The sequence below is a fragment of the Entelurus aequoreus genome, linkage group LG09 (genome assembly GCF_033978785.1).
Source record: "Entelurus aequoreus isolate RoL-2023_Sb linkage group LG09, RoL_Eaeq_v1.1, whole genome shotgun sequence".
NCBI classification, from domain to species: Eukaryota; Metazoa; Chordata; class Actinopteri; order Syngnathiformes; family Syngnathidae; genus Entelurus; species Entelurus aequoreus.
In genome coordinates, this window is record NC_084739.1 from 26,075,037 (window position 1) to 26,097,515 (window position 22,479).

Sequence of the window (22,479 nt, forward strand, 5' to 3'; positions counted from 1 at the left end):
ACAGATAGCCGTATTATTAGTCCAGAATTTTAACAATTACGAACCGGTACCAAAAAATACAGGTACTCTGTAACATCCCTAGTTAAAAGTCTTTATTTGAGGTGATTTACCTAACAAACAAGAATCCTATCGCTTTACTTCTCTATATTAAAGTGTCACTCATCATTTAAGTTATGGGCGTGTACACATTTTGCTGTTCGTATGGCGGTTAATTTATTTTCACACTTTAAATTAGCCTGTCAATGGGATTATGATGTCGGCAGTCCTATCCCAGGAACATCCATCCATTTTATACCGCTTGTCCCCTTCTTCCATCCATCCATTTTCTACCGCTTGTCCCTTCTTGTTACTTCTAATTCCATAATTTAAATAAAAAATAAAAAATCTGAATCCAAATAAAATAAACATTATCATACCAGCATCCATGAATACTGTAGCCCAGGGGTGTCAAACTGGCTTTAATTGAGGGCCACATTGCAGTTACGCCTGCCCTCACATGGTCGTAACAGTGAATATAAAGAACATTATTATTTTTTACTGATGGATAACTTGCTTTGAAATCATAAGTCGAGGTGACAAGCAACATTTAGGTGTGAGATGCGATGTTCTAATCTGATATTGGGGCTGGCATGGCTCAGATGTCAGAGCGGCTGTGCCAGCAATTTGAGGGTTCCTGTTTCTAATCCAGCTTCCGCCATCATAGTCACGGCCCTTGTGTCCTTGGGCAACACTTCACCCACCTTGCTTGTGATGGGTTGTGGGTTAGTGGCATCAGTGTATGAATGTGTGTGTGAATGGGTGATTGTTACGTATAACGTAAAGTGCTATGGGTATTGTGCAAGTATAGTAAAACACCACATAAATACAGACTATTTTCTGTATTGATATTGGATATCTGTGCAATATCAGCAAAAAAACAAGTATCAGATGATATCAGCTTGCATGTAAAATGTCCGTTATAAGCTCTGATTCAAGCAGTCAGTCCTGCAGCACATTTACTTTTACAAAGCTGGACATGAGCTGGATTTAATCAGTTATTGTGACCACCAGATGTCGGCAACAATCAAATTACCACCTAATTTTAAAAGACTGCATTTATTCATTCCTGAGACTGGTAATATAGGTTAGTGTTTTTCATACCCAATATTGTTCTCTGTTTAAATAATTTCACTTGATCAGACCTGTTCTAACATTGCACACTACAAAATTATAAAAATATGTACTATGAATCATGATGATATCCTATTGGTTTGATACCGGTATGGGCCAATACTCAGGGCTCCAGTATCATTATTGGAAGTGAAAAAGTACGGTAGTACCTAATTTAGGTATTTATTTTTTGATAACCAAAAAATGTTTTGAATATCTTGTTGCATAATTGGATAATTTGAGAAGATATGCAATAGCATGCAAATCTTTTTTTCTATCAAAATTGAGAGAACACACATCTAAAAGAAGTGCTTTATTGACGCACATTATTTCCAGGCTTTCACGGGCCACGTAACGTGGCGGGCCAAATTTGGGGCCTTGAGTTAGACACCTGTGTTGTAAACTTTTGATTTTGGAGATTCCACTGTTGATGCATTTTCCCAAAATCTAAAAATGAAGGTATGCAATCTTTATAGACTTACTTGTCTAGTTTCTCTTCTGCATGAATCTTCAAAGCTTGGTACCGCTGTTCCTCTTTACGGACCCTTGATAGATACTCCTGAGCACATTTCTTCAGAACCTCTTCATTCTACGGAGAGTGGCAGATCATGTTCAGTCTTTTGGGTTGGCAAGCGACTAAGTCGATCATTTATAAGGAAATCATTTGAGAAAAATAAACCTTGCGGAAGCCCTCAAGCACATCTTTCATCTTCTCGTAGCGTCGGAAGAGGTCGGCCAGAGACTTTTCCACAGAGTTGAGGTCAGCTAAGGCCTGATCCTTTTCCACGATCAGCTGTTGAATGGTGTGGTGCGAGAGAGACTTTTCTTTCTGGTCATCCTCTGACAAGCACACACATTAGTTTATTTAGTCACAATGTTTTTAAGTTGGAAATGGGTACGAAAATGTGACATAAAATTATCAATATGAATTAGTGGAATAGGATATTATTTACATTTACACTGTTGTTTATGTGAACAACATAAACAGCAATGATGAACGATGAACACTGAGCTATGATGACATACTTTAGGAGTTCGGTTTAATTCAAAGTAATGAGAATGACTTTGGTAATCCTATAAAAAATACCACAGCAAACCAGTGCTGGTATTTTCATGTGTTTCACATCACTGTGTGAATGTGCAGCTTCACTAGTTTGTACTTATTTTTATAAATCAACTGTTCTAAATTGTAAATTTGACACTTACTACAAATTTGATTAGTTTTCCATTCCAACAAAAACTTAGAACATGACTGTAGTTTTTTTTAAAACGCTAAACAAAACAGTTACTGCCAAAAATGTTGACTACTCTGTACTTGTGTGTTTATACTTTTATTGTAAAATGTGTTTTATATCAAAATATAGCAGCATTTTGGAATGAATGTGTAGAAATAAATAAACATGTCTCCAAACCCTTGTAAAATAAATGTTTGTTTATCGCCATTAATTGGTTTCATGCCTGACAGTGGAATATAATTTTCTGCAAAACACAAATTGTTAATTATAAATAGAATATTTTCATAGCTGGAGCATAGGAAATTCAAAATACACATGTTTTTACATTGTGAAAGCCCTCTAGACATTAAATACCACCCACATAGTCACCTTTACACTCGTAAAAGCAGGACTGGATGCAGGGCCACCTGAACTTAAGGGGGGGCACGGGGTTGAGAGAATTTTGGGGGCACCCCCCCAAACCTCTAGAGCCTGTGCACTAAGGCGGCCATGACTGGATGCTGCCTGAGCCTAAGCGAAACAGTGGCCATGCATGCACGCTCTGATTGGTTGTGTCTCGTCTACTGGCCAATACTACTATAGCATTGGAAGGTTTTGTTAATTTGTATGCTTGGAAATGATTGATTTAGGCCCAAAATACATCAAATATGCAAACTTTGAAAATCGATGTGGCGAAGGAGGCCATCAGTGCTGTTTTGAAGTATAGATTATAGAGATGTGAATCTACACACAACTCATGATTCGAGTCCGATTCTTGGGGGGATGATTCGATCCAGAATGGATTCTTGATTCAACACCATTCTTGTTATATATTCTTTGGCATATAAATTATATTGAAACATTCTCAGAACAGGTTACAAATGACAAAAGCTTCTATTGGCTGCTGACATAAGATGTACATGCAGTGTTGGCCTAAAAAAAAAAAAAATAATAATAATTTTAAACGTACTTTTACATTTTTATTCACAAAAATCACAGAATGTTGATCAATCTAATAAAAGAAACAAAAAAAAACCCAACTTAATCCCAGTTTGACAATACTTAGAATATAAATGTACAAAGCTATTAAGAAGACATACAAACACAATGCTTATTAATACAATACTAATAAAAAGAAAAATAATATAAGCAACAGTGTCAATAATAGTAATAATAATAATACTTTTTTAATGAAAAAAAATTATAAACATTTATTTTTTTTAATCAATTGTCGATTTAAATTTGGAATAAATACATTTTTGAGCATCCTAATAAATATACATAAATACATATATAAAAACTGTGTTTTTAAACATTGATTCTTACATTTTTGTGTAAATTTTTTCCAGCAACCCTATAGGCTGAAGCCATTTTTTAAATGAAAATTGTTGATTTATTTAGCATCATCAAGAGTTATTGAGCATCTCTTGTGACATTTGGTTTTAGCTGTAAAGTAGTAAGACTAAAAAATCATACCAGAGAGTAGTGAATTTCATTTTTCTGGTATGTGAGCCTCATAGAAAAACCACCACCACCAGTTTAAGCATAACGGCAAACTGAAAGTACATGCCATGACTCTGCTCTTCTTACACTACACCAATGAAACCACATGAAAAATGACATGGAATGAAGATGGAAAAACAAGCAAGCAAACGTCAGTGGAAATGAGGCAAACAGTGAGCATGTTTGCTCTCACTGTTCGACAGACAAATGGACATGAGATGTGAGCAAGTTGAAGCACAAGTCTGCATTACTCACCTGGCATGCCTGGCAGTGTTATCAAATAGTAAAAGGGCGAACATGGGAGCAGAACAGAAACAAAAAGGGACTGTGTTAAGTCAAGCCGGGTGAGCAAGACGAGTGAGAGCAAGCATTAAAAAAAAAAAATAGAGTAATTTTGAACCTGCAGGTTTGTTGATTTAAAAAGTCAAGTGAAAAAGATCAAGAGCAAGCAATCAAGCACATAAGCTTTCAGGTGGAGCACTTTAAAAGTGGCAATGCATTGGTATTGTGTGCATAAGTCTATAATAGTCTTTCCTCAGTTTGCAAAGAGAGTGCAACAAATAGTGGTGCCAGGAATTGTGACAAAAAAAATACATTATTTTGTACTATTAGTCAATAGCTAGCAGTTTTTTATTTAATGACAAACTCACCTATCATCTGGGCAATTGTCTTCTCATACTCAGCAACAATCCTCCTAAGGATTACAAAATGGATGTCACGGTAAGAGGCTTTCAGCATTCAATACCATTAAAGCGTTCCAAATGTTTCCACACAAACATGTTGCATACACACTCAAAGCAGTCCATTGTTGGTCACAATATGCTAAAAAAAAATAGCCCGCACCTTTTCATCCTATTATACTGTCAGCAAGGCAAAGGCAAGATAGTTTCTGTATGTTATTTTGTAACCTTTATTTACCCAGGAAACGCCAGTGTGGTTGGCACTTGGAGCATCCTGGAAATACAAACCTGGAACCTTCAAGTGGCTGGCACAACCGCTCTACCATCTGAGCCACAACGCTCCATATTTGGAAGATTGCAGACGACATTTGAAACGTAACAAGGTACAATATTTATTATATCTACTATACCTAAAAGCTTGTCTGATGAGAATAAACTGAAAAGTATAATTAACAAGAAGACATATAAACATGTTTGAGCTATAAATTGACAAACCTTTCTATCACATGTCTGCCCCCACAGGTAAGAGTGATGACAATGTTGGACTATTATATGCTTACCAGTGATGGAGCAGGAAGGGGCTATGTAGAAGTTTGCAGTAAAATGTCATATGAAAATTTACATTTTACACCTTCACAACGACACGGGGCCCCAAATTATTGCAGGGCCTTGCACACAGCGCGTGATCAGCGTCTAAGGAGGGACGCCACTTTTTAGGATTTTTAAACATTTTGTGGGGTAGTCTGACTTTGGAGCTCACTAAAAGTACCAATGCAAATTGAAACACAGCGTCAATCTGAGTAACAACAACAATTTGAGGAAATACAGTAAACACAGCGAGTCGCAAAACTCATTTAGCCATTGTTTGATTTTATCTTTAGAGTTTATTTATGGTCCAAAAATGGTCTACTGGCTAAACTTTGGACACCCTGCAATAAACATACTGGAGATAAATGTTCTGAATTATTTCCAGATTAAGAATCTTTTAATGTCACAATGATTTAACATTGCTTCAAAATGCATACTGTAGTCTTGTTTTGGTTAAAGCAGGTGACCGTGTAAGAGGATTGATTAGCTGTGCCCCTCGTCTTAGCCTCTTAGCCCCTCCTTATCTTGAGCCCAATTGTCAAATAAAGTGAGCTCAGTCTTCTAGATGCTAAGCGAGCAAATTGCCAGTTGGACTTTGACCCACTCACAGGTGATCTTTACCAATGTACTGCATATACCCTTAAAACTCTGCATGGGTATTGAGTAGGCATTTGGTGGACATTAGTGCATCTTTTGTAAACAAATAAAACGCCAAGTAACGCGTGTGCTGGGTTAAACACCTGCTGCACAGTCTTAGTTTGTCCCAATTTAAACTTACTGGTATAAAATTATGTTTTCTATTAGTCTGGTGTAACAGTTGATGTCAAATAAACCAGTTTAAAACAGCTTAGATGGGTGTAGACATTCAGTAGTGTCTCATACCAACCAAATGCACACCTCATTGACAGTCCCTCTCTCTAATTCTTGACAGTACATTTTACCTCATCTCTGCCACTTCCAGTCGGCTGTCTTCATATTTCCTTTGCCACTCCAGCACCTCTCTTTCTTTGGTTACAACCTATAACAAATAATAAAGTGTGAGGTGCTTATGCATTTGACGATTACACATGTATCCATTAAGTACACTTGGATCTACAGTATAAGAGAGCTATTATATATTTAAAAAAATCTGTGCACAGAACATAAGTATTGTTTTGTATCAATTTACCAATATGTTTACTGTTTTGGTTGGAGAACTTCCCTGCATCGACCTCCATCATACCTCCATAATGATCTTATGTAGCAGCAAAAGTTTTAATGATGCTATAACACTATATGTGTCCTTTGAGTTTGTTTACAACCATTAAACATGTAGGAAAAACTATCATCTCCCTCAATTGTACGCTCCACTTTCAAAAAAAGTTTTAGGTTCTATGTTTTAATGACATCGTAAACATAAAACCTCCTTTCTCATTGCCATGATACCCCCTTTGACACGCCTCTAGCTAGATGAACCCGCCCTGTTTGCGAGGCCAGTTTTGTAAAAAAGCAGGCTTCACCACACATCTTACAATGACCTTGCTACATTGTGTCTGTCTTTCACTCTTTAATGTTGTTGTGTGTGGTATATGACAAGCGCAGAGTGACAGTGTACTGTACAGCAGTGGTCCCCAACCTTTTTGTAGCTGCGGACCGGTCAACGCTTGAAAATTTGTCCCACGGACTGGGGGGGTGAATTTAAAAAATTATTATTTATTTTCATAAAGAAATACAATAATGTGTGCTTACGGACTGTATCCCTGCAGACTGTATTGATCTATATTGATATATAATGTATATATTGTGTTTTTTATGTTGATTTAATAAAAAATAAAAAATTTTTTTTTTTTTTTTTTTTTTTTAAATTTCTTGTGCGGCCCGGTACCAATCGGTCCGCGGACCGGTACCGGGCCGCGGCCCGGTGGTTGGGGACCACTGCTGTACAGTAAATGTAGAAAGTGGATAAAATATTGCTTGTTGGAGATGCACACATTAACACTAAAGCTACTGACACATAAAACTGTGTAGGGAAGGGGTGTCGGACTCGTTTTCATTAAATGCCACATTGCAGTTGTGGCTGCCTTCGGAGGGCCGCTTCTAACAGCATACACAGTATATGAATATGATGTATAATAGCCTCACGATATTTTTACACAACTGCCTAGGCATTAGATTTTTTTGACATAAAAATTAATGGATAACTTTCTTCGAAATCATAAGTCATGTTCTCAAGCAGGTACCGTAATTTCCGGACTATAAGCCGCACCTGACTATAAGCCGCACCAGCTAAATTTAGGGGAAAATACAGATTGCTCCATATATAAGCCGCACCCGACTATAAGCCGCAGGGTTTTGATGTGTAATTACTGTAGTATATAGGGGTTCCTGCTACCACGGAGGGGATTGTCGGGACAGAGATGACTGTTTGGGAACGCAAAGCGTCCCATTTATTAACAATAAATCTTTCAATCATTCAATCAAACTTTCACATCTTTGACATGGCGAACAGCATTCGTGCAGAGTACAAATAATACAACGGTGCAAAGTAATACAAAGTGCTCGCCTGTACGTTATCAAAATAACCAGCCTACCGGTATATGAAAAGTCAGTCTTTAATCATTGTGTCATCGTCTTCCTCCTGCGTACTAAAACCACCGAAATCCTCTTCGTCGGTGTCGGAGAAGAACAGGCCGTAAATAAGCCGCACCCTTGTATAAGCCGCAGGGACCAGAACGAGGGGAAAAAGTAGCGGCTTATAGTCCGGAAATTACGGTATATATGTATTTTGTGTGTTTACAAAAAATGTAATACAGTATTTATTAGTATAAAATGTGTTGCATGATCAGATAGTATTTTAAGTTTAAAATGGTCACGATTGCTCCTGGCATGTGTTTGTGTTTTCCATTGTTGGGTGTTTAGTTCCTGTCTTCCCCTTATTTTCCAGTTCTACTTCCTGTGATATCTGTCTTGCGGCACCTTTACCTTGTTTGCCATCACACCAGTTTCCGTTTGACCAATAAGAGGGCTATATGACAGCCTTTCCCATTTAGTCACTGCTGGTTCATTGAAAGCTTATTGGACGCTTTGAGGGTTTCATGTTCGTTTTGCTTAGTAGTCCCATGCTGTTTGTGCACTCCAGCTGCACTAAGGTATTGTTTGTTTATTCAATACCTTTTACAGTACCTGCATCCTGTCTTCTGTGTCTGCATCCTAGGATCATGACAATTACCGCTAACATGCGGCCAAAGCAAAAGTTCATGCAATTTCATGCAGTGCATTATTTTTCTCTGTTAAAATGGAAAGAACTAATATATTTGGTAAGAAATATTAAGTACTTTACACATTATTCCAGGCTTTTGTGGGCCACATAAAATGATAAAGCAAATCTGGCCCACAGGTCTTGAGTTTGAAACCTGTGGTGTAGGATTCATTAAAGCACTTTTTAAACTGTCTAAATTCCAGCATCAAAGGTAGATTTTGGGCAACACACTCCCAAAACGGGAGGTCCTGTGGGGAGTGCTCAGAGAGTATGGGGTATCGGACTGTCTGATTGTGGCGGTCCGCTCCCTGTACGATCAGTGTCAGAGCTTGGTCCGCATTGCCGGCAGTAAGTCGGACACGTTTCCAGTGAGGGTTGGACTCCGCCAAGGCTGCCCTTTGTCACCGATTCTGTTCATAACTTTTATGGACAGAATTTCTAGGCGCAGTCAAGGCGTTGAGGGGATCCGGTTTGGTGGCTGCAGGATTAGGTCTCTGCTTTTTGCGGATGATGTGGTCCTGATGGCTTCATCCGGCCAGGATCTTCAGCTCTCTCTGGATCGGTTCGCAGCCGAGTGTGAAGCGACTGGGATGAAAATCAGCACCTCCAAGTCCGAGTCCATGGTTCTCGCCCGAAAAAGGGTGGAGTGCCATCTCCGGGTTGGGGAGGAGACTCTGCCCCAAGTGGAGGAGTTCAAGTACCTAGGAGTCTTGTTCACGAGTGGGGGAAGAGTGGATCGTGAGGTCGACAGGCGGATCGGTGCGGCGTCTTCAGTAATGCGGACGCTGTATCGATCCGTTGTGGTGAAGAAGGAGCTGAGCCGGAAGGCAAAGCTCTCAATTTACCGGTCGATCTACGTTCCCATCCTCACCTATGGTCATGAGCTTTGGGTTATGACCGAAAGGACAAGATCACGGGTACAGGCGGCCGAAATGAGTTTCCTCCGCCGGGTGGCGGGGCTCTCCCTTAGAGATAGGGTGAGAAGCTCTGCCATCCGGGGGGAGCTCAAAGTAAAGCCGCTGCTCCTCCACATCGAGAGGAGCCAGATGAGGTGGTTCGGGCATCTGGTCAGGATGCCACCCGAACGCCTCCCTCGGGAGGTGTTTAGGGCACGTCCAACCGGTAGGAGGCCACGGGGAAGACCCAGGACACGTTGCAAAGACTATGTCTCCCGGCTGGCCTGGGAATGCCTCGGGATCCCCCGGGAGGAGCTGGACGAAGTGGCTGGGGAGAGGAAAGTCTGGGCTTCCCTGCTTAGGCTGCTGCCCCCGCGACCCGACCTCGGATAAGCGGAAGAAGATGGATGGATGGATGGACTCCCAAAACGTGGGACCTCCGAGGTTTATTGAAGTTTCGGGTTAATCTAATAACCACTAATGAATCATTATTTGTCGTCATATTATAATTGTTAACCACAAAATCAGGTGTTTAGTTTGGCAACTCAACCCCCAAATAAAAGTCAAATCAAAAATCATGAATACATTTTCATTAGTAGTTGGTGTGGAGAATAATTTTAGGTACCTCTTCTCTTGCAATTCCCAGCGAGTGGTCCAAATCTTTGGGAAGATGTGGACTCTCTCCATCAACGTAGCTGGGGGCAGTCCGGGCATAGAGCATATTCTTGGACACAGAACTCTCCGATGGAGAAGACACATCTCTGTGCTGCTTCCAGGAGCCAAAGGAGAGGAGGGTGAGGAAAGGAAACATTGTCAGTTACATCCCAGATAGGCTGTGAGACACCTCTACATGTGGCCTGAACAGGACACCTGATCCAAACTAGGAGGGAGCGTCAACAGGTATCACACATACCACACAGCAAAATCAATATGTAAATGAGGCAGGCTCTAGCAGTGTTCCCTGAAGACTTGGTCAGCTGCAGTATGATTGGATGAAGCAGTCTTCATATAGCCAAGTGATTGGCTGATTAGAGAGCGAATAGCTTTGTTGTAACTGGTCCAGGCAAGGAGAAGGGGGATGAAGATACAATACTTGCAGGGATGACAAAGCACACTGGATAGCATGGCAAACATGTTGGTCTATGTTAAAGCACACTGTAAGAAATTCGCCAAATTTACAAAAACTAAATGCTGGCTTTGTGCAAACTTCAAGAGATCAGACCCAACGCCACAAGATCTATTTTTTTTATAGATGTGTTACATACGCAAAGGCAAATAAAAGCCGAACCTTGCAAAGTAAGATAAAGATAACGTTTTAAGATATCCATAGTCGCCTAACAGGATTTATTAATTCAGCCGGATAAGAGGCTGACCACAGGGAACACAATGACTTAGACCGACTAATACACGGACAGAAGATAAGTGAAATAATCCGTGTAAGGTAAGGAAAGGCCAACATTTTGAAACGTCATTTATAAAGAATAATGTTATGGATGGATGGATGTTTTTCAGTAATAGAAAGGGGCAAGTCAAAACTTAAAAGTGTCTCATATGCAAGGAAAAGTACTGTACAGGGCAAACACCTTATACTACATTAAATGACATACCAGGTTAAGGTCAACAGGTGACTCAACTATTGTTTTTGCAAGGGATGTGGTAATCGATCGGACAACGATCAGCATCCGCTGATTTTTGTGAAGTATGTGATTACTATTGATGCCTTTTAATGCCAATCACAAACGCTGATCCCCTCTGGCTGTCGCTGTTTATTTATAGTCCCCCAGTTGACAAGCGGCTAGCAGCTAATTATGTCTTCATACAGTATATACATGAAGGGACTTCCCAAAGCTAATACTAATGAATTCCACTGCGGAAAATGAACTGCATTTCTTAATAAGTTAAGTATCATTATCAAGTATTATATCACTATCGCCAGAAGATCAGTCTAAACATGAGCAAACCAGGAGCAGGCATGTTAATAGCTAAGCCAACTGCTAAGCTAGCTTTAAAAAAAAAAACGCTGAGAAATTAGTGCTTAGTAAACTTTAGGAAGTCTAGATGGATCCACCGTGCAACAAAATGTAAGACACTAATAAGAAATTAACACGTAGCTAAATATAATTCTAGAGAGAATAATATAACAGCAACTGCTAGTGTGTCAACATTGTCACAAGAAATAGCCTACACAACATGTAAGAGGAGGGTGGATTCATTCATGAATTGGTGGTGTCGATATCAAAGGTAGTATCTGTATATGATTGATACTTAAGTGATTAATCTTTTTTTTAAAAACATTTTTATAATTTTTTTTGTTTAATTTTTATAAACACATGGAATAATTCCATAGACACAGGAGGACATTAAGGGCAAAAACCAAATGATTTAAATTAGTGGATGGTAGTTTTGCTTTTAGTTGTTTTGTACTCCTGACTTTATTTTGATCATGTCATATAAAGCAAAGGAACTAGTTTAAATACTATGTTGATATTGTTAAACTGTCAATAGCATGCACCATAAATACATTTTAAAATGTACAATCAGTAAATTTGATCGGTATCGACCAATCTCACTCATGGATGATCGGTATCAAAATAAACAGCATAAAACCCTGATTGGAACATCCGTAGTTCTTATATCAAGTTGGGAAAACCCCACTTCTGGTATATTGAATGACACTAAACATTCAAGGGAGATGATGATGATGATGATGATGATGAAGGACACAGACTATGTCATAGAACACAAGAGCTCTATGGGTTCTCGCCGGGAGACACATCACAACTAGTAAACTACAGTTGCAGGAACAAACAAACAAATTAAACATCCTCACAGACAGCTAACTACAGTCAATGAATGTGGTCCTTACTGACACTGGAGTGTCTACAGGAGCTAGGGGATACAGTGCAGTCTCTTGGTATTTGGACAGTTATTTGAACTCTGAATGAAAAGCCTTTAATAGTTACGTATTGACATTTTGCTTTGATAGCTACTTATTTATGCCAGGTGAAAAAATTATAGCATCATCAGCACATATCTGAGACTAAATGTTAATTATCTTTATTTGAAAAGATGATGCTTGTGCCCGTTTTCTGTCTTTGGAAGTATTAAAAAAACCTTTTTATACATTTTGACAATGAAATAGCTTACATGTGTATAGGTTATTTTGTATGTACAGTGAAATCCTTTTTTAGTGCTAAAATCATGATTTCAAAAAGTACAAACCATGGCAATTTGAGTGGACTGTTGTAAGTATGCACTTATACATACTGTAATTATTTTTGGATGAATTCTTCATGCCTTTTTCTTTCTGATCCAGTGTACTGAGATACAAATGAAATGTACTACTGTCAAAATATCTAAAGACTGAGCAAAATACGTGTTAAGGGACAGGAGGTCAGCTGGGTGGTCCTCTTACTTTGAGTAAAGGTGAACCGTTGATGTTCCATCGCCGCGTGCTGGGTTTCTTAAGGCGGGACTGCAAAATGTGTGGGACAACTGCTTGACACATGGATTGGTAGACAGACCAGAAGTGTCCCATGTTATGGAACGTGCAGTACTATCATAGTACTGTTGAACAACTTAAACACTGTATATACCTTTTGCCTCAAATAATGGTCTCCACTCTATCTTCAAATATTGATCTTATTTTTCCGATCAGAAAAATAAATAAGTAGTCAGAACTGATATTATTACTACTTTATCTGATACCTCAATGTATCATGGCAAACATGTTCAGCACAGCACGCAACTGCAAAGACAACATGATGTCTGTAAAAGTCGAAGTGTACAGTGGCGTTTAGAAAGTGAAGCTATGTGCAACGCACCACAATATAGAATAATACACTGTATATAATTTCATAATAAAGAGAGCGGCCTGTAATAGACTATGTTAGTGGTTTTAGTTACACTTAACAAGAATGTGACCAGTAACCGCTCAAGATGTAAACCAGAGGCAGAATATTAGGTCAGACATTACCAGTCACATTCAAGTCTCTCATGAACAGGCAACATGCAAAATAAAGGAAGGGGTCTAAGATGAATTAGCACTTTGTTCCTTGGAGGGCCAGCTGAAAGAGGTTACTGCAAGTCTAAAGCCATGTTAGAGATTTCAGATGAGGGGGACTCATATACTCTAGGTGACAGGGCTGTCAATGCAGTGGTGCAGCCGCCATGTTGAGAAGGCCATGAGTTCACTCAAAATGGTGCGGTTTAAGGTGAGGGACACTCATGCACCAGCTCTACAGTCCTGAATACACAAACACACACTTACAGCAGGGGCAGGCTAAATCAGCGCAGTACCTGGGGGGTTACATTGGAGAGGGAGGGGCACTTAGAGATGTTTTTGGCTACTCGCAGAGCCTCTATCCTCAGGGCAGCAAGCACCAGCTCCTCCTGGGCCGCACAAATTGAGGGAGTTGGGGGCGTAGGGGGGTGCGGCCCGAGGATGAGAAAGTAAAGGAAAAGCATAATACAGAATAATTGAGTTGCTCATACACCACACTTGGTCCTGTGTAGATTTCATTCAGCAACTCTCACACGAAGCAAAGGATGTAGAACAAAACAAAAAAACACAAGCCATGAAAGTTCAACAGGTTGTTAACACACCTGCAGTTTTTGGGCGAAAGCATTAGGGTTGGTCTCAGCGAGGTCAGGCTCCAGGTACTGCACAGGGTCGTCACACTCAGACAGCCTGTCTAACAGGGGCATGGCCGGGATTGCCGCGGGGGCTTCTTGGCTATTGAGCTACAGGGGTGGTGGTTGACCAGGACAGGGTGGGCACAGAGCGTAGGAGGTAGGAGGGGAGGGTCAGCACGGCAATGCAAGCACTCAGCGGCAGAACGTCTTCACTCTATCTATCAGCTAGTTGTATATTGTATATAGTTGCCGTTCTTACTGGGGACCTATTAGTGTGATTGTCTACCTATTGTAATAAACAATGACACGGCGTAATGAAAATCACATTGAATGGCAATGAAAGGACTTTGACAGTTTTACATAGAAAACATATATGATCATGTGATTGCCATACAGTCATATACTCTAACACACCTGCTCATCTCTTTCTGTGCTTTGTGTTCGGCTGAGTGCTTCGATTTCCCGTTTCCTGCCTTTTTCCCCGGAAGAACCCTCAGGACCAGGCCTGGAACTCAGTGTGGGGGTTTTCATGGCTGCTGTTATCTTGGCCTCCATTTCCTCAAAACTCCTACAGAGAATGAAAGGAAAATATAATCAAGAATATGATTGAATGTATGGAAAAGTTTGTTGAGATGCAGAGCAAACTTGCAAAAATGATAAGTGTGCTTTGTACCCTGTGCAGGGGGAGTTAGGATCATGTGCATCCTTTAAGGTGTCTGATAATGAGTCCAACTGTAGGTATAATGATGGTTTCTTCACAGAAAGTGGCTACAAGAAACAGAACGTGAGTTGACAAAATATTCCTAATTTTGTTCACTAACCTGCTACTGTTGTTGCTATAGGAACTTGTTTAGATACTCACCGGAGAAGACGAGCCAATCTTCTCCATGTATTCTATTTCATAGTCTTGCACTGACACAGAAATCACAAAAGAAAACAGATTGAGATGCAGATGAAGAATTGACACGATTGTCTGGTTCTCTTTAATATCCAACATACAGTAAATGGAATGTGCAAGGCAGCAGCTAGCAAAAGCATCAAAGGGTAATAAAGAACTGGGTCAATGTACATCACCAAAATCATTCACAACAGTACTGTACATCCAAGGCCTGATCTATTAAGATCCAAATAAGAAGTGCTAAATAGCATGAGCAAACTATAAAATCGCACGGACTATCAATGGGCGGTTTGCAGGCGTTCTACCAAGATTGTGTGTACAATTGAAAGCAATTGCACACATGGTGCAGGCTGCCCTATTTAAATGAGGTTTTTGCGTGTATACCAGCTGTCACATTTATTTCTGCATTTATGGCATCATATGGCACAACCTGTGGCGTTGTGTCATGTTTTTGGCATGCAGCACACAAATCTGATATGTAACACCTTTTTAAGGCTATAGTGAAGCGCAACCTAGACTATAGAACCTACCTTTGGTACGCCCAAAATGCGCTCCGGGAGGCGCTGCGTGTTATGTTGCTGTGTTTATAATGATCCAGTCCAACGCTGTAGTCACTAAGCTTCTTTTTTGTTAGCCTCTTGTTGTGGGGCAGACTGGCTTGTAAATGCACATTCCTCCTTCGCTGTTGCCATTTCTAATATAAAGTAGCGTATAGTTCTAACTTACTGTAAATCAGTCAGTAGACTCGCTATTGAAGCGCTAAAAACCTACAAAAAAGGCAGGGAGAAGACACTGTCGAAGTGGTGCCACGTAAATAAGACCGCCCACGAAACGGCCCATCCTGAAGAGACAGTCAAAAAGCAGCTAGAAAACGGTCTGTAAAAGATAATGCAAAATGTTGACCAACGATCCACCATTTTATGTTGTGTCGACCACAAGGAAGTGTTTTAAATGTAGAGGAAAATCATATTGTGTTCCCTTTAAGTCATACAGCGGCTAAAGAACATTATAAAACGACATTGCTTAATAGACAATATGTTTGATATTTTTTATACGATTGCTTTTTTTCACAGCCATTTACGCATAACTGCCAGTTAGCACGCACATTTAAATATAGACGCAAAACAGCGGCCCACACTTTGTCTTGATGAATCCCATTGAGAGTGTTAAATTATTACATTTGCATCTACTTCCCCCAGTATTGTGGGTGTTCTAATAATTACCATATATTCTGCATATACATAGTCAGACACTCTAAATTAATTGTGTTCTTTCTTTTATTCATTTAAGAGATGCAATATTCATCGCACAAGATTTGTAGATCAGCTTTGCGTGCACTATCAAGTTTGCAGCTGTTTTAATACATGCAATCCTTTAGTAGATCAGGCCCCAAATATACCATTAGATGTGTTGATGGAGTATGTCTCACCTGCAGATTGAAGACTGCTTTCAACAAATGATGTCAGATCAGATGGTTGAGGAAATTCCTGCTGATCAGAGTTCAAATCCGCCCACTTGTGACTAGTGGAGGAGGCCAGCTTCTCCTCGTCAGTTGCGTGGTCATCCTGTGGCTGGAGACAGGCGGGGTCATCTGCATCCTAAAATACAAAGACACCGGTTTAAGACAAATAGATTCAAGAGAGTGAGAGCCGTACAAAGGAATAGTGTACCTGTGAGGGGTCAGACAACGGTGATTTCTTTGGGGACCTCTTCACCCTGAAAGTGTTACTGAGAAGAAAAAAAAACTCATTAATTATCCGAGTCATACATTCAAGTTAACTTGCTAGCCTAAACTAAGGCTTTGTTTATAAGCCTTATAAGGTTAGTTCCAAAATATAAGGAGGTTTATAATTTGCCTGAACAGCAGTGGACAACATTAGAATTTAACATTACAAGTCCACCATATTTTGTAACGATTTGTTATGTTACATTTTACTAACACAATAGGACAAAAATGTTTGTTAATTTAGTGGGTTGGTTATCCAATGATGGCACTAATATTGTGGAGTAAAAACAACAAAAAAACTTTAGTATCATGATATTAGAGGATGTTCTGTACCTCTGAGTTGATAGTTAAACACAAAATGCATAGTAGCCTACTTGAAATACAGTAATCAAGGAAAAAAGAAAATATAGATTATTCAAAATAACCTTTTTATAACAGCAGAATTCATTTTATACAACAACGGAGAATAAGAACTTCTGTAATTAAGACTTTTTTTGTAATACTTTGTAAAAATAAGTATTGATGTGATTTCTTAATGAGTAATAGTATTAGCAGTTCCAATTAATTCCATGCATTTTTTTTTAGTTTTCTACCACTGTGAATTTCTCTTTGGAGATTAATAAAGTATCTATCTATCTACTTATCCTGATCAGGGTAGAGCCTATCCCAGCTGACTTTAGATCAGACTGGACTGGTCACCAGTCAGACAGACAACCAACCACTTACATTTTACCATGACACCATCAAATTTAGAGTCTCAAACTGACTTGTTCAGAAAGAAATACTTTTTATTGAGAGAAAAAGGTATGTATAATTGTTCAGTGTAATATTGTAAAGATGGGTTGGAAGTAATATAATTAGTTTGTCATAAAATTAGGTGTTTGGAAATTAAAGTTAAAGTGTAAGTGATGACAAATAAATTAAAAATAAAAGGACATGCTGGTTTACAGGGATCTAGATGGGAGTGAGGGTAAAACATGGTGAATATTTGCATTGTCCCTGTACTTACAACAAACAACATAGAGTGGACAGACCTCGGGACTTCCTGTGACATATGAGAATACACAAAGTGACAGAGAGACAGACACAAGACACTGACGTAATAGAGAGGTAACCACATACAAACACCAACAAACAAAGGTTTTGAACAGGCATTAGCGCGGAATTCCTTGGTCTATTTTGGAAAACAATAAGGCTGTCAAGTGGTTAAAATATTTAACCGTGATTAATCGCATTGTTCAACCTAAATTAATCACGATTAATCACAGATATAATTTTTCATCATTAATTAGTGTATCCTGGAAAGATAATTTTCAAGATTTTAATACCATAACTGGGACAATTAGTTTGCTTTAATTAAATGTTTTTTAAACATTATACTATATTAAACAGTTCAACACAAAACTGACAAACACAATTTTGTTATTCTTATAGCCAGACCTGTGTGTATTTCCGTACCTGACGGTTTCGGCCACAACTGTTGCCTTCCTCGAACCGTTATAATAACAAAATCGCATAATTTTTTGAAGACCTAATGAACCTCTTTGGATGACATAAACACGCTTTTAAGGACAGTAAAGAAATTACCTGTGGTGTGTTAGTGTCTTGCCAGATTTTGTAAGAGTACAGTAATTGTATTCCTGCTGTAGGAGCACTTGCATTCAGATACCAGTTCCATGTTCAGATACCAGTTTCGTGCATCAATAACAAAATGTGGAACTTTACAATCATGGTTTGATTGTCCTTGATGTTTGGTACTGTAATATGTGATGTAATATTTCTACCTGAATAAATACTTCTGGTATTCCGTATATTGCGTGTTGTACGACTTAATGGTATTGTTATCGCTGCATGACAATGTCTTAACCTTCTCTATGTCGTAATAAAGTGTAATATTCAGCCTTCTAAACATTCTGTAATTGAGGACTATCAACAAGAACATGTTATAAAAAAATTATACACTTTATTTCAGCCTGCCAGAAAATGCCCTCGTTTATATTCCTTAATTGATGTTTTAGCATTTATTCAGGTAAAAAAAAAACTCACAAATTCCAATACAAAACATCTTTCACAAAGCATCCTCGTAATGTCAGACATTTTTCATTTTGTTAGTGTAGTTAGACTGAATGTGACAAGTACGGCTATTATTGTGAAGCGGGAAGTGTGTGGAAGTGATATGTTTTGATGATGTGACAGTCTCCAATAAAGAAGTGACTCAAGACTTCCTACCCACCGTTTTTCCTTTCTGTTGAGCTTGTATCCCATCTTACTAAAACATGTTATACTAACAATCCACAGTTTTTGTTATCAATGCAGTAAACTGTAATCTGAACACAGAAGTGAAACTCCATAGTCCACCCCTCTGAATGCAAGCGCTCCAGGGGGCATTTGGTCCAATGATGCGTCTCTTGGCGATGATGGGTGAAAATAGTCTTGTTTTGTCTGGGGAACAACTTGCCATGGTTTTGGACCTGGACTTTCCATAATATACGCTTTTCTTTGTCCATTTCCGTTCGCTATTTTTTCCCGCCTGTGGCTCAACATTAACTGAACACAGCCAAATTTTTTCACGCTACGGGTCAGACAGGATGCGCGCGTGTTAATCACGCAACAAAAAAATTTGCAACTTTTAAGAAAATTATAGTTCACCTGTTATTATCACGTTAACTTTATGACTCTAGAAGGTAATTGATATTATTACTATATAAATATTATTCACATTATTATTATTTTTAACGCCTGCTTTAATGACAATGTAGTGTTGAGCAGAATACTGTACTGTAATGTCATGTCATAGCTGACATTTTGTTCATCAACAACAAACCACTTGGACTAAGTCAACAGCACCTCTACTAGTTGCACTCTATTTTACCTCAACTTCCACTGGTCACAAATCGTCAACAAACAGTTTACAATAAAATTGATTGATTGTTTGGTATGCCCATTCCCTAATTTGCCAAAGTGGACAGTGACCAGTGAATGTGACGACAACAAACTTACGATTTGATTGGAGTCTTCTTTTTTTTGGCAGGTTTGTTCTGATTTTGATCTTCTAGTTCCCCGATGTTGTCGTTGTCATTTTCCACATCTTCATTAGATGACAAATCAAAAGAGGCAGAGGCCTTGGGAGGAGAGCAAGCCATCTTGTTGGAGGATTTAAAAGGGTCTGTGGAGTTATCATGGTCAAAACTGAAAGAAGATTCGGTTGCTTTGGGAGAGCTTGAAATGTGTGTCTTTGTTGAAAACGGATTAAAATTTGGGTCATCCCACTTATCTGATTCAAAGTTGTAAGAACTTTTGGAAATAGGGATTTCCTCCACGTTGCCATTATGTGCTGGTTTTAGGTTGTTGTCCAGTTGTTCGATCTGGGCTGGATGAGCCTTCTTTAACCCCAACTTTGGCTTCCTCAGAGGCATCTTGACACCAGGCTTCTTACCCACTTTCTTAGGTGGAGGAGAAACTGTGTGGGATGCCTCGCTATTCTCCTCTGCGTAATCAAACTCCAGCCTCACTGACTCACGTTTGGGTACAATGGGCTGCTCTTCAGGGTTGAAAGGTGGTTCTTCAGTTGGAGCTGCAGGAGAAGGTTGCCTCACAGCAGCGATCGGAGGAATTTCTGGGAAGGAAGCAATTAGGGCAGACGCAGGACTTTTACGACCCAGAACCGGTGAATTGGCAATTTTACTCCCTCCAGTCTTGAAAGGGTCTATGCTGTCAAAATTATCTGGATCCCATTTGTAGGAGGCACTGGGAGGGAGTGGGACGTCTTCTTTGAGAGGAGGACTAGAAGGGAGATTTTTTTCCTCCTGCCACAAAGGTAAGGCAGGAGCTGCAAGGCTTCCCTCTGGTTCTGTGTTACTATTTTCTTCTGGTACAGGCGGAGGAGGGGTTTCCACACAGCACTTTCTAGTGTTCCTGAGGGTTCCTGTAGGACTTGTGCTAGGAGAGTCACCTTCTTCTAACTCCTGAGTAACAGTTTGTGGCTTCACTCGCTTAATAAGCTCTGGAGTGCTACTAGTAGAACTTGGCCTCTCCGGGTTAGAGTTCTGTCTCAGGAGAGGTTTCTTTTTCACAGATCCAGGACGGGCTTTTTTGGGTCTGCGAAGTGTCCCCGGGGCACTCTCTGTGCCGACGCTGAAGGATTCCGAATGTGGACGGAAGCCCTTTGTTACGGATCCATCCGACAAGCCAGATGTGTCAAGTTCTCCTCCCTGGAGGCTGAGGGAACGCGTCAGAAGTTGACTTGTTGACTCTGAGGCAAGAAGTTCAACGTTGTATGCGCCGCTGGCAGCAATTGGCCTGTCCTCGTCGAAAACAGTAGATGTGGAATGGCAGAGCAGATCAGAAGTCAAGCCAGATGAAGAATCCTTCACTAAGTTGTCTTCGACTGTAAAAGATCAACAGAAGAGCACCAAGGAAATGTTAATTTTGCTGTTCGATTCCAGCTAATGTGTTTGAAATAAATTATGAATTAGTGTGAAGGCAACTTCCAAGCCTTGGAATTGCATTACTGTACTTTGCAACTTTGCTGGATTTGTTCCTTACAATACATTTTGTATTTATTACAGAACAGCAAATCTTGCAAAATAAATTTGTACTAATAAAGGTAAGACTCACAATGCTAATTGTGTTGTTTTGGACGGACATGCTGTTGTTAGCCGTAGTTTCTTCAATAGGCTTTGGGGCAAAAATGATCATGCTACACAAAATTCTGCCTAGCAACAACTTGTTGTGCAAATTAAATGACAGAAAAGGGTCCAGCTGCGGCCTGGGTGTTTCCATCACGACACGAGAACACCCAATGGGGGTTTCCGGATCAACCAATTATGTAGTTTTGCGAGGCATACCAGATATTTAGTAATTTCTCCTTCCATATTGGCAATTTTACATTGGTGGTGTCCGGAGAAAACATTTGATGAGAGATTATGCCGGTAGGTAAGCTATTGTTTATTTTAGGGGTCCCCAAACTTTTTGACTCCGGGGCCACATTGGGTTAAAAGAATTTGGCTAGGAGCCGGGCTATCTATTTGTATGTGCGTGTATTTATGTATACATATTTTGTTGTTCTTGTTCTTGTTGTTGTTGTCTTGTCCCGTTCTTGTTTTCTTCCTCTTTCTCTACCCTCCTGCTGTGGTACGGCTGTGCCAAACACTAAATATATCCAAACATTTATTAAAGTCAAATACAAATAAGGCAGCGAAAGAAGGTAAATCTGCAAAGCAGTTTTGGGCATCTACATCAACAATATGATTTGCCTGAGCAGCTGGACAAGACAGATCAAAAAAAAATAAATTAATATAAAATAAATTAAAAACATTTTTTTACACTTGGGACGTCCTGCGAGGCAAATTGTGGACGCTGGCAAGCTATAATCGGCCCACGGGCCGTAGTTTGGGGACCCCTGAATTATTTCTTCTTTGTCTTTTCGTAACGGTTATCTTTGCACACTCTGCACACCGCAGGAAATATGAGAAGCTACTTGATAAACCATCACCCGGTAAAGATATTTGAAGCCGACGAAGCTAAACATAATTTTTGAGGTATTCACATTATTAAAAGTTAAATGGTCAGATATTTGCTTGAAACAGTGAATGTTTCCGCACAGTTCTTTGCACTTAAAAATACATGTTTGTAGTATTAAATATGATTACAACATTTGAGAATTATGGTTGTCTTTAATTACAGTAAGTGTGTTTATTCTAAACATTCCTGCAATTTAATTTTACACATTATGGCATTTTTACCAAGTCTTTTTATTTTTGACAATTCCACAATAATATCATACCGTGGCCTTAATACCGTGATAATATCGTACCGTAAGATTTTGATATCCTTACATCCCTAGCGCTAGTTGTTGTTGAAGGAAATAGCGAACGTTGTGATGTGTCTGTGAAATAAATGCGCTGCCGTATGCTTAAAATTACCAAAGTACATAAATATGACATGTTATTA

The 22,479-nt window shown here is 39.5% G+C and overlaps 1 protein-coding gene across 10 annotated transcripts in view; it reads right to left on the bottom strand.

The window, feature by feature from the left end:
- Window positions 1-22,479, bottom strand: part of tacc2 (transforming, acidic coiled-coil containing protein 2) — a 93,351-nt gene that overhangs the window by 9,429 nt on the left and 61,443 nt on the right. For 6 of the 10 annotated variants that reach the window (XM_062058442.1, XM_062058441.1, XM_062058445.1 and 3 more), the window contains 13 exons: window positions 19,528-20,914; window positions 16,472-16,529; window positions 16,231-16,399; window positions 14,766-14,815; window positions 14,577-14,671; window positions 14,318-14,471; window positions 13,874-14,011; window positions 13,568-13,660; window positions 9,894-10,034; window positions 6,076-6,152; window positions 4,517-4,560; window positions 1,829-1,989; window positions 1,632-1,738 (listed from right to left, as the gene is read on the bottom strand). In XM_062058442.1, the coding sequence (XP_061914426.1) occupies window positions 1,632-1,738; window positions 1,829-1,989; window positions 4,517-4,560; window positions 6,076-6,152; window positions 9,894-10,034; window positions 13,568-13,660; window positions 13,874-14,011; window positions 14,318-14,471; window positions 14,577-14,671; window positions 14,766-14,815; window positions 16,231-16,399; window positions 16,472-16,529; window positions 19,528-20,914 (2,674 nt within the window). Of the gene's footprint in view, window positions 1-1,631; window positions 1,739-1,828; window positions 1,990-4,516; window positions 4,561-6,075; window positions 6,153-9,893; window positions 10,035-12,683; window positions 12,744-13,567; window positions 13,661-13,873; window positions 14,012-14,317; window positions 14,472-14,576; window positions 14,672-14,765; window positions 14,816-16,230; window positions 16,400-16,471; window positions 16,530-19,527; window positions 20,915-22,479 lie in introns of all 10 variants that reach the window. The other 4 variants (XM_062058436.1, XM_062058439.1, XM_062058437.1 and 1 more) reach the window with 4 other exon arrangements.